At 53.3% G+C, this 19,372-nt stretch overlaps 1 protein-coding gene across 1 annotated transcript in view; it reads left to right on the top strand.

Annotated features, from left to right (window-relative positions):
* The first annotated feature begins 3,532 nt into the window (after positions 1–3,532).
* Positions 3,533–19,372, top strand: part of DSCAML1 (DS cell adhesion molecule like 1) — a 103,015-nt gene continuing 87,175 nt past the window's right edge. The window contains exons 1-6 of the mRNA XM_089915893.1: positions 3,533–3,545; positions 5,242–5,388; positions 11,178–11,456; positions 11,722–11,783; positions 14,809–15,178; positions 17,449–17,745. Of these exons, the coding sequence (XP_089772019.1) occupies positions 3,533–3,545; positions 5,242–5,388; positions 11,178–11,456; positions 11,722–11,783; positions 14,809–15,178; positions 17,449–17,745 (1,168 nt within the window). The remainder of the gene's footprint in view (positions 3,546–5,241; positions 5,389–11,177; positions 11,457–11,721; positions 11,784–14,808; positions 15,179–17,448; positions 17,746–19,372) is intronic.

Raw genomic sequence — 19,372 nt, 5'->3', positions numbered from 1 at the left:
AGCCCGCGAGCCGCAACTACTGAGCGCGTGCGCCTAGAGCCGGTGCTCTGCAACAAGAGAAGCCACTGCCATGAGAAGCCCGCGCACCGCAACAAAAGAGTAGCCCCCGCTCGCCACAACTACAGAAAGCCCACGCACAGCAACGAAGACCCAACGCAGCCAAAAATAAATAAATTTTAAAAAAATACCAATTTCCAGGGCACACACCCAGAGATTCTGAGTTTAATTTTAAAAACTTCTTAGGTGATTCTAATGTACAAACACAGTTAAAAACACATACCTCCTCCACCCCTTCCCTCTTTGTATGGGTGGGAAAACAGGGCCTGAGAGAGGACTGGACTTCCCCAGGGTCACCCTGTATCCGTTTCCCAAGGCTGCCTTAACAAATTACCGCAAACTGGTGGCTTAAAGCAACAGAGATTTACTGTGTCATAGTTCTGGAGGCCAGAAGTCCAAAGTCAAGGTGTGGGCAGGGCCCTGCTCCCTCTGCAGGCTCTAGGGGAGGATCCCGCCTTGCCTCTTGCCTGGCTTCTGGGGTCGCTGGCAATCCTTAACTTTTCTTTGCTTGTAGATACATTACTCCAATCTCCGCCTCCATCTTCGCATGGCCTCCTCCCTGTGCGTGTGCACCTGTGTCCAAATTTCCCTCTTCTTATAAGGACACCAGTCAGATTGGATTTAGGATCGACCTTAATCCAGTATGACCTCGTTTTAACCTGATTCTATTTGTATTCACAGGGTCTGGGAGGACATTAACTTGGGGGGACACTATTTAACCCAGTATATACCCCATCATTAGTGGCAGAGCTAGGGCTCCAACTCAGCCTCCTAAGTCCCAGTCCTGGGCTTGTCCCCCAGTGCTGGGTGGCTCGACCCCTCTTCATCCTCCTCTTCTCACTAATGGCTTCCATCGAGCCCCCTCCCCACCCTTCACCAGCCCTCAACACTGAAGGCCAAAGCTTTCCTGGTGGAAGAACGTTCTCTTCTAACTGTGGAATCCCAGAGGGTGGATACCAAGTTCAAGACTTCTCCATGGAGCCCAGTTCAGTACCTAGGGATGCTCCACAAAGACTCGATAAATGGAGCCAAACTGAATTGAATGGATGACTGCTCCTTCGTGAGGAAGTGAGGACCCCATCAACAGAAGCAATCAGGCAGAGGCCAGCTGAGCGTGTGTCCCTATAAAAGTGCTCTTGTTCTAGGAGAGTCAGCCTAGCACAGAGCTTTGGAAGAGCATAGGAAGTAGACTAATGGTCCAGGCTCTACCACTTATTAGTTGTGTGACTGTGAGTGGGTTATTTAACCTCTCTGTGCTTTGGTTAGTAACAACAATAATAACCATTTCAAAGGGGTGTGGGGATTAAATGAGATAATGTTCCTAAAGCCCTTGGCCTAACATGTAATGGATGCTCAATAAATATTTAGCTTTAAAAAAAAGGAGAGCTGTGCTCCAGATCACCAGGAAAAAGGATAGTGAAGCAGGCTGGAGTATTCGAGTAATAATAAAAACAAGAAAAGGATTCATTAACCATGCACAGCACTTCTCAGGTCGCAGGCGTGTTTCAGATGACACTGCAGACTTTGAGATGCACCAGTCAGGCAGCGCCAGTGGCAGAGTCTACATTTAGACACAGTTCCATATCCTGGTCCTAGAGCCTAAAACAAAGTGATCCTCCATGGGCACACTGTTGGCATTTGGGGTAGAATAGTTGTTGTTACTCTAACCTGACCACTAAATGCCATTGGTACCCCCAAGTTATGGTGTCAACCAAAAATGCTCCCAGACGCGCATGTCCAAACGGCCTCGGGCTGGGGGCTGGACGTGGTGGTCCTGGCTGCCACTTTGTCCTCCTCCAGGTGGATGCAGCCTGCCCCGAGGAGGAGGAAACAAGATGTGGGATAATGGCTCCTCTACCCAGTCCAAGGATAGCTGGTCCCACTTGGGCTGCGGAGGATGGGCTGCCAGACTGTCAGGGCGCCCCGCTGGAGCCCTGGCCCTTCTGAACCCCCCACCAGCTATCTGTGCCTCCTCCGCTCTCCACACCGTATGCCTCTCACTCCACGGGCCCCCTTCTCCTTCCTTCCCCAGCAGGGATCATCTGATTCTCGTCAAACATGCAGAACTGATGTTGCACAAGCCCCCCCAGTGGGGATTAACATAATACCCCTGATTTCTCCTTCCCGTCTTGCTCGCTGCGCATCCCCCTGGCTGCGGCCGGCCTTTGTTTCAGGAGCGATACACTGTATCTGGAAATGTTACGGCAATTAAGTATGCACAAGAAGGGGGGAAGGGAGGGGGGAAATGAGGACAAGGAAGGATGTGAGACGTCAGGTGCAGCAGCTGCTCGTTGCTATAGAAACCCCAGCTCCCCACCACCAGCATGGCAGCGCCCCTCCCCAGCTTAAAATTCCTTAGGGCCAAGTGCGCCGTTGTCAGCGTCGTTCTGGCGACAACAGGGTCCTAGCCGTCCAGGCTGGAGCACCTGTGGGTTGCTAGGGTTGATTTTAGGGTCTTTCCTGTTTTTCCTTATCCCACTGCCGCCACCACCTCCAATCCTGATACTTCTGATTGGCAGCAACACCCTCCAGTAGTTCTGCATTCCAGTCCCAGTTACATAATAAATTACGGGAGAGCTTCCGCATTTGACTTTGGGATGTCACAACATGGAGACAAAACGGCACATGCAGAGTCTGGTGCGGGAGCCAGGCTTTCTCTGTGCTCCCCGTGGGTCTTCTGACTGCTGGCAGCAGGGCCTGGCTCCCTCCCGCTTCCTTTTCATCTTTTACCCACAGCACTGAGCGGGAGTCTACAAGGTGTGGTCTGCGTGTTGGAGGGGGCGGGGCAGGGGTCCACAAGCTCCAGGCAGGCTGCCAGCTGGCCAAGTGCTCATCTAGGGAGATCCCAACAGGATGCCACTCAGCAGGGATCCGTGTGAAGTCCTGGACCTGGGCCCACACGGCCAGGTGTCCAAGGATGGAGAGAAGGAAAGTGGCCTAGCCGCAGCTTGCAAACACACGACCAGAGCCTTTAGTTGCGGGCAGAGTATGAAGCAGTAGTATAATGGGTCTGCCTCCCCACCCCCACTCAATCTCCCCTAAAAAGTTAATGCAGCTTAGGCTGGAAGTTGGTAGCCCTGCTCTATTCCACCCTGGTCAGATAAGCTGACAGTTGGATCCCCACCACTTGGCAAAGTGCCTGCCACATAGCAGGTCTAGTCCTGTACAAAGATACATGAAAAGGAGATGGGAGGGAGGGAGGGAGACAAGGAGAGGAGGGTGGAGAGTGGGAGGGAGGGAGGGAAAATTCCGAGATTTGTAGATAAACCAAAGTTTATTAAGCGAGAGATCAATCAGATTGATGAAGTTATTTAAAACCATACTAAATAACGATTAAAAAATAAAATCCAAAGACTGCTTAGCCTGGTGAAAAGTCAAAGGGCATGATAGTTGCCTTCCAGTTTGCGAGGGAGTGTGTCAGTAACACAGGTATAGGCTGGTTCTGTAAGGGTCCAACAAGTAGAAACCAGGACCCATGGAGCTCAGTGGTGAGCAAGGGAGAGCTTTCTCAAAGTCAGAGCTATCAATTTTGGAATGGGCCACTAAATAAGGTAGTGAGTTCCCCGGCCCTGGAGGTATTCAAATGAAGGCCAGAGAAGCTTTGTTAAAGATGTGGTCAAGCACATTCAGCTTTTCAACCCTGCAATTCTACAGCTTTCATTGTTGGAAAGTATCCTTTGGTGAGGTCCCTCTTTGCTGGTGCTGAGATCTTGGGCTTGTGCTTGGAGGGATGAGACACCACAGAATATTCCTAATAGGAGAATGAGCCAGTATCAGGGCTGTTGTCAGTGGTTGAGAGGGCTCACTCAGCACCCAGGTGGGAGGAAGCAGACCTCAAAATAATAGGATTTGAAGGACATGGGGCTACCCAAAACGTTTCCTTATGAAAGCCTGACAGTCCAATGTTAGCAGGTCCTTTGTATGAGGTCAGCATTACCCTCTCCCCTGCAGCTTTCTTGTAAGTCATTATTCACTGTCCTGATTCTGATGCCCCCTCTGGTGAAAATGGCAGCCTGAGGTCTGCTATGCCTTCCTGGGGAAGCAGCTGTGCCCTTAGAGAGCAGGCAGAGGGACCCTAGGTTAGCTTCTCGATCTCAGTCTAGCTGGGTCTTGGGTGGGAGACCATGAGCTTAGAGAGTCCCAAAGCCAGATGCAAGCCCCTCCCCAACCCTCAAGTCCACATTCTCCCCCTTTTAAAATCAGCCCTGACTAGCTCAAGTTCAGGGTTTGCCTTAGGACCTTGGACAAGAAAATCCACTCTACCTCGGAGTGTAGTCTTGTCTCGTAATCAGATAAATGGGTGAAACTACTCTGTCTTTCTGCTTCGCGCTGTCACGGCAGTGAGACCGTGGAGGGCGCAGTGCTGGCACCTTTGCCTTGAACAAAATGGTATCAAAAACTGTATGATGAATTAGTATCGTAAATCTGTGTCTCCACGTCCCCACTCTTAGTATAGCTTATCCTCAATAATTGTTTCTTGGGTGAATAAATGATGAAAACTGAGAGAAAGGGATTTAGGCTTGTGTTTAGGCTCAGTGCAAAGGGAGAGCTGGGAGCCGGAAGGCCTGAGTTCTGATCCACTTACTGGCTGTGTGATTTTAAAATGGAGATGACACCTCAAACAATTGTAAGAACAAGCAAGCAATGAACATTAAAGCTTTGCAAACTCTTGCAAAGAGATGGGAAAGATGAGGACTGATATTCACTAAGAGAGCACTCACTGTGTGCCAGACACTTTATTATTTTTTAATAATAATAATAATAATACTCTAATAATAATAATACTCTATGAAGGATTATTTGCACTCTGTTGCACAGATAAGGCTCAGAGAGGTTAAGTAACTTTCCCAAGGTCACACAGCTAATAAGTAAAAGAGTCAGATTGGAACCCAGATCTTAGTCTGACTCCAAAGCCCAACATCTTCCTGTAAAAAGCTGAAGTATCTACATTTAAAGGAATAATCATTGCAATTTCTATTGATTTGCACATAGAAAATCCTCATTGGTTAGAGATGCTCTCCTGCCTTCAGCACTACCTCAGCTTCACCCCCTTGTTTTCCCCATCACCTCCCCTCCCCCGGGCAGCAGTCCTGGCCTAGGAGAAGGCCACCTGCAGGCCCAAGTTGCTTCTGGTAGTGTGCCCAGCCAGAGGAGTAATCGACTGTGTCCTGATTATGTCTCCAGAAAACAGGTTTTTTATTACTTACCACGGCGGGCTGTACATCTCTGACGTGCAGAAGGAGGACGCCCTCTCCACCTACCGCTGCATCACCAAGCACAAGTATAGCGGGGAGACCCGGCAGAGCAACGGGGCCCGCCTCTCCGTGACAGGTAGGCGAGAAGGCTGGGGAGGAAGGGCACCAGCCCACCCCCGGGACTGGGTGGGCATGTCGGCACCACTGATCAGGGAGTCTGCTGTGTGTTCAGGGGATTCAGAGAAGGAGATTAAAGAACACAGGTGCAGAAACCACTGGGGGAGACCTTGTCCAGTTTGGTTTTGGGTATCCTTCATATAAGGACCGTACAGTTAAATTCTTTTCAGGAGTCTATACCTGAGAAAGCTTAACTCTCCTGAAGAACTGTTATTTTACCATTTATCAAATAATGAGGGATATGGAACCTATCCTGTCGTTCCTTTTTTGCCTTTGCTGCCAGGAAGTTCATAGATACAATCTGCTATGCAAACATAGTAATGATTCAATGGGATTGGATTGGATTAGGGAGATTTTGTATTTCCTTGTGTCCCCAAGAATTTTTTAGGATTCTATTCTATCTATTTTTGAATACATGTATGTCTTTTGTTATAGCCCACCTCACAACATTTGAAAGTAGGCAAACAAAAGGTTAAAAAAATAAATCTCTAAATTAAATAAGGATTTTTATTCTGGAGTGATTATAGCTCCTTATGGAAGGATGAAAGCTAATATTTACTGAATCCCTCTGTGTGCCAGAAATTTCACTTATGTGCTGTATCTTAGGCACTATACTAGCCTGGTGAGGTGTGCACTGCTCTCCTTATTTCTACAGGTGAGAAAACCAGAACTTAGGGAAGCCAAGCAACTTGCCCCAACTGTTTAACCAGTGGGAGGCACAGCCAGAATTCACACTGAGCCCCCTGACCCCAGCATCCTCCAGCTGCACACCCTCATGGAAGGGGCTAATCAAATACCACACACGTGCCCCAGTCACAGAAGAAAGAAGGGCACTTGGCGCTCTTCAAGGAAGGCTTTCCGGAATAACACTGTGGACAGTGATCCACAGACATCATGACCTATGCAACGCACGCTGGTATTTCCTACCACATGCATCGCGATGCACTCTGATATTTTCTATTCTATTCTATCCCATCTCAATTTATCTAAATGCTGGACGCAACTCACCAAATGGATTTCATAACTTCCTAATAGTTTGTGACCTGCAATTTGAAAATCTCTGCTCTTGTGGAGGTGGGATCAGAGTGGCTTTTGGAAGGGAGATGAACTGATAGTCAGAGCACCTGGGTTTGGGGACTAGCCCCCCCCCCCCCACCAAATCATGCAATGTCTCTGGATCTCTGAAAAAGGAGCTAGATTAGGTGACAGCTCAGATTCTGTCTACCTCTGACATTCTGTGGTTTGGCGAGGACTACCCTGACCAGCAGGTGACTCTATCCAGGACCCCCTCTTATTTGCCTGGTGCATTTGGGGGCAAGAGCGGAAAAGCGGAAGCCAGGAGAGCGAGGATCGGGCTCTCTGATTCCCCCTTGTGTCTCCAGAGCCTGGCCCTGTGCCTGACACATAGTAGGTGCTAGGTAAATATTTGTGGAATTAATCAGTGCCAAGGGAAACTGCGCTGTCACGTGGGGGAGGAGATGGGGCTGTGCTGTGTGGCCCCATCTTTGTGGCTAGACCTTGCCATCTGCAGCCCAATTCCCAAACGTGTCAGTGGTTACCTTCCAGATTATAGGGACTTGTTTGTGTAGTGTTTTGCATCTCATTTGCATGCCTTTCATACGCTGTGGGAAAGGCACAGAAATCCTCCCTCCTGCAGGCCTGCTCCTTTCCCCTGCACGAATATTTAGCCCCTTCATCCTACTAATCTTACTTCCACTCTTGTCCCTCAAAAAAGGCACCCTTTAAACTGGAGGATATGCCAATCCTTCTCCTTCTGCTCTCATTGCCCACCAGCTGGGGATGGCGGGTGGGGATGCGGAGAATGGGAGATGCTACCAGAGACTCGGAGATGAAGCCCAAATAGAGAAACGGAGAAGCAAAGACAGGGAGGCAGCCAGACGACAAAAGGGGAGAGGCATGGGCACAGAGAGAGAAAAACATAGGGCAGAGAAAAACAGAAACCTAACAGAGAGACAAGAATAGACAAGATGACTGCGACAGGGTGGAAGACGTTAGGAGCGGAGGGGAAGGGGCCCCAGGAGTGACGCGGGCCCTGATGTGATGTGATGTGACAAGGCAATCTACAAGCAGCTTGTCTCGGCAAAAATGCAACTGATACCCAAGTGAGGCAGTGCAGAAGGAGATTCGTGTCAGGAGGGCTCAGGCCTCCGCCCAGAGCCTCACATTTCAGATCCACTCCCAGAGTTGAGGCAGTCCCAAGGCAGCTTTCAACTGAGATGTTTCACTCCTTAGTGGCCAGAACCCTGTGAGCTCCTGGGGCTGGTGGTCGGGAAGGGTGTCATCCCTCCCTGGCCAGAAGCTCCGGGCCAGCCCCTGGAATCAGGGATGGGAGATGCAGCTGCGTGTCCTGGCAGAGCTGGGCCCTGCCAAGGCACCTGGTGGCTGAGGGTGTCTGAGCCCGGCACACCCCAAGGGATGGCTGCCCCTCCTCCTCACCAGGTACAAAGGCAAGAGGAAGGGGCAGAATGATCCCCTCCGCAGTGCCTTATCGATGGTCACTGGATGAGGGCAGCAACCACACCTGTGGTTTTCTCAGTTCTCACCAGGCGTTTGATTAAGTAATAGGGAGGGACGGGGGAAGGAGAGAGTGAGACGTACTGGAAAAAGGACTCAGGAATCAGACCAAGGTTTCAGTCTTAGCCTCAGCACTCACTAGCTGTACAACCTGGCATCAAATCAATAATGTCTCCAAACCTCAGCTTCCCCATCTGTAAAATGGGAGTGACATGTTCTCCTTGGGGTTGTTGTGAGAATTAAACAGGGTGCCGCGCGTAGAAAGCTTAGCCTGGGACCGAACACACAGGAAGGGCTCAGCAGAGAGTAGCTGCTCTGTTTGTTGTGGTCGTTGTTATTATTGTTCTATTGTCGCTGGATTATTATTCCTACTACATCTCAGGGGGCGGGGGCGGGGAAGGACTTTTCACTTTTCTGTTAATTCTCTGAAGAGGAGGCAGTTGTGAGAAAAGACTGAGCTCCCTAAAAATACAACCTAATAACCCTTCGTCACATCGAGGTGCTTTTTGGAGTTTACCAAGTGCTGTCATGGGCATTAGCTCTGTGGAAGAGGCACCATCATTTGCATTTATAAAGGAAGGCACCAGGGACCAGAAAGGTTGAGAGACTGGACCAGGGTTCCCCAGCTCACGGGGTGCCGAGCCAGGTGCAGAAGTCATATTCCAGGGCAGCACTGTTCAACCAGCTGGGAGAGGTCCCAGCAGCCCCCGACTCCGACCCCGGGGCACACTGAACCCCTACCCCCCGCCAGCCCAGCCCCAGCGTACCCCCAGAGATTTCTCAGGACCAGGCCATCTGTCTCCCAGCCCTGCACTGGCCCTGGCAGCCCCCGATCCCCCCAGGCTGTCACCATACACACCACAGCATTTTACTTCTGCTCCAGAGTAATGAAAGAGGTTTCTTTCCCTCAGAATTTAATTTCACGCCTGAGACTCGGCGATTAATTCCATCCCCACCCCCAGCCCCTTCCTCCACCGCCCCATGGGCCCCTCCACTTGTAAATTCTGCAGTGCGCCACGGAATTTGTGTATTTTGCATCAATTAAGTGTCACATTGAGTAATTCTTCCCTGGCACTGGGTTTGTTTAGCCCAACCATTCCCACAGGATGGGGAAGAGGCCTCAGAAGCTGGCAGGGAGGGAGGGCGGGCGGGGGCAGAATAGTAATCGCCGGGCATGTCTGCGTGGTGGGTTAGTGTCACTCGAGCTCTTTGACACACATTTTGCTCTGTTGCCCACAACAGCCTTAGGAGATCTGGAAGCAGTGGTATCACCTCCACGTGCAGACGAGGAAACTCAGGCTCTGGGAGATCATAGGACTCACCCAAGGTCACATGGCTTATCAGTGACCCAGGCCGACTGGAGCCTGGGTCTCCTGATTCCCAGTCTCAGGCTCCTTGTGAGAAGCCATGGACAATAGGGAAGGAGCAGAGAATCTTCTGGAAAGTTCTTTCCCCGGGAAGGAGCATTCCTAGCTCAGCCTGTCTCCGAAGGGGGCGGGGGGCGGGTGAGCTGAGGACAGAGAAAGTTTCCCATTTAGTCAAGAAGGGGCTGAGAGGGGCGTCAGCGCTCTCACGGTTCACTCTGTAGCAGAATCCGGGGTTAGATTATTCCGTCTCAGACCCCATTTACTGAACAAGGGTGGCAGAGACCTGGTTTCGGATCTTGGCTCTGCAGTGTGATCTGAGCAGGTCACTGCACCTCTCTGGTCTCCAGGCCCTCATCTGTGTGTGCCTTCCGAGTCCCTAAGCCAGCTCTACTATTCCATGAGCCTGTAAAGTTCTGTCATGTGGAAAAGGCAGACCACCGGCCCGCCCCATGCCCACGTGCCCCCATTCACCCTCCCTCAGACATTTATGGTTCAGTAGCCCTGCTCTGTGCCAGGCACGTGGAGATGCCGTAGGGGATCAGTGCTGCCTCGAGGAGCTCTCGGCCTTCCAGGGGAGCCAGATACACGGCCTGGTGCTAAGTGCTGTGCTGTTGGCAAGGGCCTGGTGGGGAGTGGCGACAGTGGTCGCCCCTGGGAGGGAAGCGGGGTGGCTGGGTGCAGGGCTGAGGGGGACTCCCTTTGCACTGTGTGCTCTCCTCTACTTTCTGAAGTTTTGTCATGTGCATATTTGCACTTTTCATTCTTTTTCTTTAAAAGAAAAGGCTGCTTGAAAATAAAATGAAAGCAAAGGAAAACTATGGGAATCCAGTGAAAGTGGCCTGAGGGAGGCATCCAGAGGAGGTGACGTTGAAGCTGGTTTTGAAAGATTAGTAGGAGTTGGCCAAGCAGAACGGGCTGGCGGACAGCATGCCCTGAGTGGGGAACTGGTGAGATCAGAAAGGGGTCGGGGGTGGGGGGGTAGGCAGGCCAGACCAGGGACCTGGTTGGCGTGAGATCATAGATCCCAGAAGGCCTAATTTAGGATAAGAAGTGTGGATTGTAATATGTAGGTAGAGGGAGCCTATGGGAGCTTTACATCAGGGGAAGGTCCCCGGTGGGCAGAAAACCCAGAGAGGCCTTTTAGGGTGAGAACTAGACTGAGGTAGCAGCCAGCACGCCGCTCACATAACACGGGCATCACACACAGAATCCCACCAGTGAGGGCCTAGGCCTCCTGCAATGTAGGGCGCAGGCCCACAGTCGCTGCTTTCTCTAGGTTTGGGAATGCAAAAAACAGAAGCATCGTTGGGGTAGCCAGTGTGCTTTGTGGAAGGCTTAACTTCCGAACCCTTCTGGGCCCCGGTGGAAAGGCACTGCCCCCTCTGAGCCTGCTGCCCCCTCTGAGCCTGCCCAGATTGCAGGTGGCAAGAGACAGGAGGGGACAGGGATGCCCATCCTTGACGGGCCCAGACTGAGACTGACCAGAATTACAAACCCAAGATGTCATGATCCTCATGTCACAGGGACTGTTTGTATGAAAGTCTCTCCCTCCCTGTGTCTCTTGCTGTTTCCCTTTTTCCCTCTGTCTGTCTGTCTGTCATTCTAGCCTAGTCTGCCCACCATATCCTCTCCTCCCCCAGCCCCTGCTCCCAGCCGTGCTTCTCAGGGCCTCCATCTGGCCCGAGTAGGAGCGTTTGGGCCAGAGTCTGGGGCACAGGGAGACACAGAGAGCCTTGCACACTGGGTATCATTCACTCCGGGCACCGGTGGGCAGCAAGTTCTGGGGGCCTGCCTCCCTGCTCCCACCCAGGGCTGGCCAGGACCTCTCGTGTCCTCTGCCTTCCAGACCCGGCCGAGTCGGTCCCCACCATCCTGGACGGCTTCCACTCCCAGGAAGTGTGGGCCGGCCTCAACATGGAGCTGCCCTGCACCGCCTCTGGCTACCCCATCCCTGCCATCCGCTGGCTCAAGGATGGCCGACCCCTCCCAGCTGATAGCCGCTGGACCAAGCACATCACGGGGCTGACCATCAGTGACCTGCGGACCGAGGACAGCGGCACCTACATCTGTGAGGTCACCAACACCTTCGGCTCAGCAGAGGCCACAGGCACCCTCACAGTCATCGGTGAGCGGGGAAGCCCCTCTTCCAGCTTCAGTAACCTTTGAGAGTGCCGTGTGTGGTGGGGAGGGGCGTGGGGGCAGCCGCCCCTGCCTCTGGCTGGCCCCAGGGGATGATCCCCTGGTTGGGGAAGGCAGGTTGGTGTCCTGGGGAAAGCACTGGGTTTGAAATCAGAAGACCTGCCTTTTGGTTCTGATATCACCAGATAGTAACTGACTTGGGGAAAATCATATAACCCTGGGCATCACCTCTGTGCCCTTTTCTGTCAAAGGAGATAATAACCCTGGCCCTCCTACCTCCCAGAGGTCACGAGGGTCAAAAGGGACAATGACGGTGATGTGATAAGCTCACGGGGCTTCTCAGCTTCTTGGGAGGAGGCAGAGTCTATACTAAAGGAAACAATGCTGATGTGAATCCATCAGAGGACATATGAACCCACCAGAGGCGACATTCAGAATATTTAGTGATAATTAATAGAGGTACCGATTGATCAGGGCAGACGCCGGATGTAAACACCCAAGGCAGCCTTTCCAGGACCTGCCAGTTGGGCATTAACTCTGGTCCTTCCTGTTCCTCCCCATCCCAGAGCCCCAGGGTCCAGGGAGCACGTGTGGAGAGCAGGAGGTCTTCGCAGACCCCTGCTGCTGCTGAGCTGCCGGAAGGGCAGAGAGGTCGAGGCAGAGGGGCTGAAGCTAGGGAAAGAACCCTGGAGGGGGATTTATGAGACCCAGGGGCATCCTTTGCCCCCCTCCCCCCGCCATCCCTCCCTCGAGTTCCCTGCTCTCGGGGCTGCAGGGAACGTGTTGGCAGCAGCGGGGCTGACATTTAGAGATCTGGAGACCCAGGATTGTGGGATCTCACCCCTGTGGGGCAGCAGTAGCCTGAGTCCTTGAACTTTGCACCCGAGAGCTTTGTGAGGGATTCGGCCTGGGCGGCAGAAAGAGGCCGTCCAGAGGTGATCCCATCCCCATCCTGCAGAAAGGGCCGCTCTGCCGTTAAGATTGACCAAAGATGCTCTCCGCCCAGCTCACCACCTATCTCATGAGCACAGAGCTGCAGGTCTGCGGACCCTCAGGTGGACCAGAGAACCACACAGAGCCCACCCCCTCCTGGCCTTCTGCTGTCCTGTCGCCCTCAGCCCAGATGTGGGCCCAGTGTCCTCCCCATAGTCAAGGGGGTCTTGGCAGTTGGAGCACATTTACCTGCAGTGTGGGGAGGAGCCCCCCCTCTGCGAATCCACTGTGAAGCTGGAAGAGCAGGAACAGCCCCAGGAAATGCTCTGGGAGCAACAGTTCATAATACAAATGCTTAGGTTACAGTGCTGAAGGCTTGGGGGGAAGGGGCGGTCCTCTTGTATAGACAAACCCTGGACCGCAGAGGAGGCAGGTAGAAGGACCAGGATTAGTACCCTCTTGACCTAAGCACTGTCCAAAATTGTTTGGTCTAGAATTACCTTCAATCCCTCCTGCTATACACACACACACACACACACACACACTCAAACTCACATTCATACACACACACTGTCTCAGGGAACAGGTCAGGAGGGCCACGTACCCCCACATCCTTGGAAAAGTAGCAAACCTAACTCTGAGTAATTTGGTGTTCAGAGCTCCTGCCTCAGGACAGACAGGCAGGCAGGTACTTACACACACACACACACACACACACACACACACACACACACACAGGCAGATGTGTTGAAAGATCACATGCCCACCTCCCCATACACACGTGCACACATATATGGTGCCCATATACACTCACAGATACACACATTCCTCCACGTAACACACTGTCATCCTAGAGCACGCACACAGACACACAGTAAGTAACTGCCTACAGCTGCGTGCACGCACCGCCTGCCCCTGCCCCCGAGTGGAAGGGTACACCTCATTCTCCTCTGAGACAGCTCCCCACCCTCTCCCACACTGGGCTTGGCTGGACAACCAGGTTCAAAGGGAAGTGACTTGGCTTTTCTCTGTCTTCCATCCTTGTGATAGCTCCTCTCTGCCAGGTTCATGGAGGGGAAAGCAATGCTTTCCATACTCCGCATCATTCTGCCCCAAAGCCTCCCACGCATCCTAGCCCGTGCAGGGGCAGTGAGGAGAGAGCGGCTGGCTGGCCGGGCCCTGAGAGCCCTGGCTGGTGACTGGGACAAGCAGGATGCCACCTGCGTCATGTTGCACTGGCATTTCCTGGACAGCAGGCAGAGGCTCTGGGAGTGAGTAGGGAGAGCACAGTGTGACCAGACTTGTGTGTGCTTTGACTGTGCCCCACCAGACGGGCCTGCCGTGCCCCCATCTCCTGCAAGCTCCCTCGTTGGGGGTCCAAGCCTCCTGTACAGAACCCCAAGCCCATGGAGGTGAAGGGAGAGAGGCCAGCTTGGGGGTGGTAACCAGCCAGCCAGCCAGTGAAGCAATCAACATGACTCAGACAGCAGTAGTGATATAAAGATGAGGGACACCGCCCTGCTTTCAAGTGGCTCAGAGTCCAGAGGGAGAGATAGAAACAAAGTGGTGATTAGAAGACCATGACCTTAGTCTTGTGTTAGTTACACACAGGGAGCCCCAGAAGAGAGATCTTTAACCCAGCCTGGGAGGGGAGTGGTGTCCAGGAAGGCTTCCTGGAAGAGAGGACACCTGAGTTCAATGTGAAGGATGAGTAGGAAGTAGGTAGAGGGGGCAAAGGGTGCTCTAGGTGAGACTCTGGGTGTGCAGGAAGCACACAGGCTGCTGGTCTAGACACTGCATTGCTGAGAAGGGTGCCAGGTCCCCAAGGGCCTTGATGGCCTTGAATTCCACGCTGAGTTTTTGGGCGCCGTGGAAGTTCTGAACAGGGCGGTGGCTGGCTGCAGCATGGAGAACTGATGGCGGGACACAGGGAAAAGGGAGGCAGGGAGAAGAGAGTGCTGCACGGGTCCAGGCCAGTAGCTGCAGGACAGGGGTGGTGAGGATGAAGGGCAGGGGATTAACTGATGCATATAAAGGAAGCCAGACCAGCAGAAGGTAGCAAGTGGTTATCCGTATAAGTACAGGAGACAGGTGGCTCGGCCACGGGTGCCCCCCTGGTTTCTAGGGTGGGTGACAGCGAGGACAGTGAACCAGACGAGCTCCCATCCTCCTCCTGAGCCAAAGGGAGCTTCCCAGCCCCGCCCAGCCAAAGGGCCCACATCAGGAAAGCACAGGCCATCAGAATAACAGACGTAGAGACATCTCCTGGCCTGACCCTGCCATTCAACAGATGAGTAAACTGAGGCCTAGAGAAAGGAATTCGCTCGTCCTGGTCCCCCCTGCTACAAAGAGTCTTGGAGACAGAATCAGGGCCTCCTGACTCCTGGGGCCTTTTGTGACCACAGCCCACCCCTAGCCACACTCCACTCACAGTGAGTCCTTTTTCTTTTCTTTTCCTCCCTGTTTTCCCTCGCCCCTCCCCTGCCTGGTCCGGCGCAGACCCTCTTCATGTGACCCTGACACCAAAGAAGCTGAAGACCGGCATTGGCAGCACGGTCATCCTCTCCTGCGCCCTGACGGGCTCCCCGGAGTTCACCATTCGCTGGTACCGCAACACCGAGCTGCTGCTGCCCAACGAGGCCATCTCCATCCGCGGGCTCAGCAACGAGACCCTGCTCATCACCTCGGCCCAGAAGAGCCACTCCGGGGCCTACCAGTGCTTCGCCACCCGCAAAGCCCAGACCGCCCAGGACTTCGCCATCATTGTGCTCGAGGGTGAGCTGGGGCCGCCGGGGCAGACGGGCGGGTTCAGGGCTCCTACAGCCGGGCCAGAGGCAGGAGGCATTCATCCAGCGCTCACAGCACTCCAGGCAGATGCACTGTCTTGTTTAACCCTCCCGAGGGCCCTGTGTGGAGACACTTTTTTTTTTTATTTTATAATAACCATTTGGCAGCTGAGGAAGCCGAGGCTTCGGTCACTTGCCCAAGGTCACACGGCCCTGCTAAGGAAGAGGGCTGGGGTTTGAACTCAGGGCTCTTAACCGCATACTCTGTTGACTCTGCCCTTCAAAATTACTAGAACTTCACTATTAGAAGGGCCTTCAGTAGGGTCTCAAAGACTCTCGGTCTCCCAGAGGCTCTGGAAGGGTGCTGGGAACCTCTGGATTTTTGAATCCTCTCCCTGCCTGAGGTCTCTTCACAGCAGGCCCTGTTTCTTACCATGGACCTGGCTTTCTACCTGCTTCTCTCTCCTTTTAAAGCTACCACCCCCGCAAGGTTCCGCACCCAGCACCTCTGTGTATGGTTGTTCGGGTCGTTCACTCTACAAGGTGCTCAACTAAGAGGGTGAGGATTGAAATCCAGCTTGCACTCCACTTACCAAGCCATGCACCCACACTGGGCTGTGACCATGCAGAGGAGGCACCTTTTCCATATTTGCACAAAGATGCAGGGGGAGTTAGCAGAGGCCCTATCCTTACCAACAAACTTAGTGGTTCCCCAGCTCCTTTGTTGCTCCCATAATCCTGTTCCTTCCAAGGATTTTTCACTGTGATAACAAAAACACCAAACCTAGGCAAACCCCACGGGTATCTGTCTCACTGTTACAGCCCAGGGGTCCTCATTCCTTGGCAAGTGGGGCATGAGAGCTGGGCATCCATCGAAACTAAGCCCTCATCCTTCGCCCAGTGCCCAGCAAACTGCCTTCCTCAGCCCCTGCCTCCTCTCGTCCTGCCCCATCCCTGGTCTCTCTTCCCAATGAGGAAACACATCAGCTGGGTGCAACCTAGTGTGAAATGGGTGTCTTTCATCTCAGGGGACCTCCTGTCTGAACTACTCCCCACCCAGGAGCAGACTACTCCCACCCAGTGCATTTTCTCTCTGAGGGCTACCCCTATGCCGTTGGTGGATCTTACAGGACAGCTGGTACCCGCCAGTTCAGAGCTGGGATGTGGAGAATGAGGCTGGTGAGAGGGGCAGTGAGCTGGAAGGGAGGGGCAGCCAGAGAGGGAGGGCTGGGGGGAGAGGCAGAGGAGAGACCAAAGGCAGTGGCCACGCCGGGCAGTACCAGGCTCCACCAGGCACCAGGCTCTCCCCAGGTTGGAAATAAGGGTCTCCCTCAGAAATGGGGCCAGGGGCCGGCAGCCTGAGTTAACGTCAGCATTTTGGTGTGAAATGTGGGTGGGATGTAGAGTGCCATGTTACATTTGCCTTGCTTTTTTTTTGGTATGTGTGTTTTGGTGTTTGACTTTTTCAAGGATTTAGCACCTAGTTTAATCCTTTACAGCAATCCTGTGTGGAAGGATGGCCAGGGTTAATGATTACATCCCCCATGATCCATGGAGGAAGTGGGGCCCCGGGGGTTTACTTGTGTTGTCCAAGGTTATTCCATTAACCAAGACTTAAGCCCCAAAAGAGACCCCATCACCACCACTGCCCCGGGCAGCTTTCATTTTAAGGCTCAAGCTTCAGACTTTTGCTAACAGAGCTACAGCACCAGCACCCCTCCCACTCGAATCAGAGCTGGAATTGGACCGTTCAGGTCCTGGTTCCACACATAGCTAACCTCTGAGCCTCTATGGCTTTATTTAAAAAGGGAGGAGAAAGAGGCAGAAAAGGAAAAGTTGAGAGGAGCTAACATTTATTAAGCACTTACGAAGTGCTGTGTAAGCATCTTTAATGTATCAGTTCATTTACTCCTCACGTCATCAGTACCAGGAGGACATATATCCAGGAGGATATAAACGTTATCCCCATTATCTCCATCCTCCACAGAGGGGAGATGGAAAGACTCAGAGAGGTTAAGTAACTTGCCCAAAGACACAGAGCTAACAGGTAGTTGAGGGAGGATTCAAATCCAGGAGTCTTCATTCACGTGCACTAAACAGGGTTTTGCGGATGGTACGTGAATCTTGGAAGTACGCGGAAGTGCTTTACCATTGTTATGTCCTCTGCGTTGCCTCCTCCCCATGACGAGGTGGGGTGGCCTGGGGGGATGGTCTCTCTGTGATTCGGTGACCCTTAAGGGGGCTCCTCGCTCCCTGCAGACGGCACGCCCCGCATCGTCTCGTCCTTCAGCGAGAAGGTGGTCAACCCCGGGGAGCAGTTCTCACTGATGTGCGCAGCCAAGGGCGCCCCGCCCCCTACCGTCACCTGGGCCCTGGACGACGAGCCCATCATGCGGGACGGAAGCCACCGCAGCAGCCAGTACACCATGTCCGACGGCACCACCATCAGCCACATGAATGTCACGGGGCCCCAGATCCGCGACGGGGGCGTGTACCGGTGCACGGCACGGAACTCGGTGGGCAGTGCTGAATATCAGGCGCGAATAAACGTAAGAGGTGCCTGTCTACATTTAAATATCAGAATAGGCTTTTGAGTTCCTTTGCCATCTCTGTGCTTACCATTCTTCTTGTGGTGATTAGTACTTATTATTAATCGTCATTTTGATTTTAATAGAGGTCCCTCTCCTCTCTCTGCCCGTTTCCCTGCCCTCCACAAGTCCCATCATCCATTCGTGTGTGTGTGTGTGTGTGTGTGTGTGTGTGTGTGTGTGTGTCTGGTACCGTTCTCCCCCTTTGCATTCCCATTCCCCATACCCCTTCACCCCTCCCACAATCCTGCCCCCCACCCCGTTCCTCCCCATCAATCTCTCTGGCCCCAGGCACACTAAGCGCTCCACTGGTGCCTACAGTCCCACCGGGGCCTTGCAAGGCCAGGGACAAGGAAGGGGAAGTGGGGCCAGGCTTGCCCTTTGATAGGGGTGTCCACCGAAGCTGTATCCCACTCCCACGATACTCCAGGGGGTGTAAGCAGCCAGGAGCCAGGGCACCAGCATCTCTCAGTCCACCCTCCCCTGGCTACCCTCCAAGACCCCAGCCATCAAGAATAGGGGACTCAGGCTGGGTGAGGGTGCCCCAAGGCAAGCACCTTCAAGAGAGGGGGAAGGAGTCCTCAAGATGACCATCCCCGTGCCTCAGGTCTCCAGGTTGCTGTGGGGAGAGCAGAGGATCCTCTGAAGCTCTTTGCAGCCCTGTGGCGTCAGATTGGTCCTCATCTGACCCAACCAGTGAGCCCTGACACGAGAGCAGAAGAGGCACAGGGGAGTGGGAGAGAGGGGGCACTGGACTAGGGGCGCTGGTGGCTGTCGTGGGCACGGGGAAGGGGAGCGGGGGGTTCACGCTAAATTCACCTGTGCCAGGTGTCCGACCCCCCATGAGAAATGTGACCTCCCTTTGGCCACCCTCCCGCCCTCTCTGAACTGGAAGGGGACAGAGCTGCAGGGTCGTGGGAGATGCCCTGGTCCTGCCCCTCACCTACTGGGGTGGGGGGGAGCTGGAAGCCCAGAGTTTCATGTACCCATTCCAGCACTAACACTGCATGGTGGCCTCTGAGCCCCCTTTGCAGTTCCCACGTGGCCATCCGCCTACCTGACCCAGGTGACGACACTCCCTCCCCTCCGCCAGTGTGATCAGAGCCCCTCTTTATAGCCCCTTCTCAGGGGCCCACAAAACACATTTACCTGTTGAAAGAAAATCATCCATTGAAGACCTTCCTATCGTCCTTTAAATAGTTAATGTATGTGCGATCCCTTTTGGTACAAGACCATTATGAGCAAATCAAATGAAAATAACAAACTCTCTACTTTTCCATTTTAACCCCTGAATCTTAATCTCCTCATAAATGAGGACTCGCCCTCCCAAATCCCAGTAACTTCTTGGTGAGGCTTCAGTTCGCTCATCTAGCCTATCCCGTTAGGGAAATGGAGTCTCGCCCTGGGCATGAATGAAACATGTCTGTTTGCAACTAATTGAAGATAGTAACAGTGAGTCCGGGAGAGACCACGGGTGCCCCCAGTTCCAACCTCTGCCTTTAGTCTTGTTTTTGTTTCTGTGGGTTTTTTTTTTTTTGGTACGCGGGCCTCTCACGGCCGTGGCCTCTCCCATTGTGGAGCACAGGCTCCGGACG

The sequence above is a fragment of the Delphinapterus leucas genome, chromosome 7 (genome assembly GCF_059928025.1).
Source record: "Delphinapterus leucas isolate spDelLeu-1000000601 "Yukka" chromosome 7, BTC_Dleu_Yukka2, whole genome shotgun sequence".
In the NCBI taxonomy this organism is placed as follows: Eukaryota; Metazoa; Chordata; class Mammalia; order Artiodactyla; family Monodontidae; genus Delphinapterus; species Delphinapterus leucas.
The sequence above is the reverse complement of the archived record's forward strand: the minus strand, read 5'-3'. Positions and strand labels throughout refer to the sequence as shown.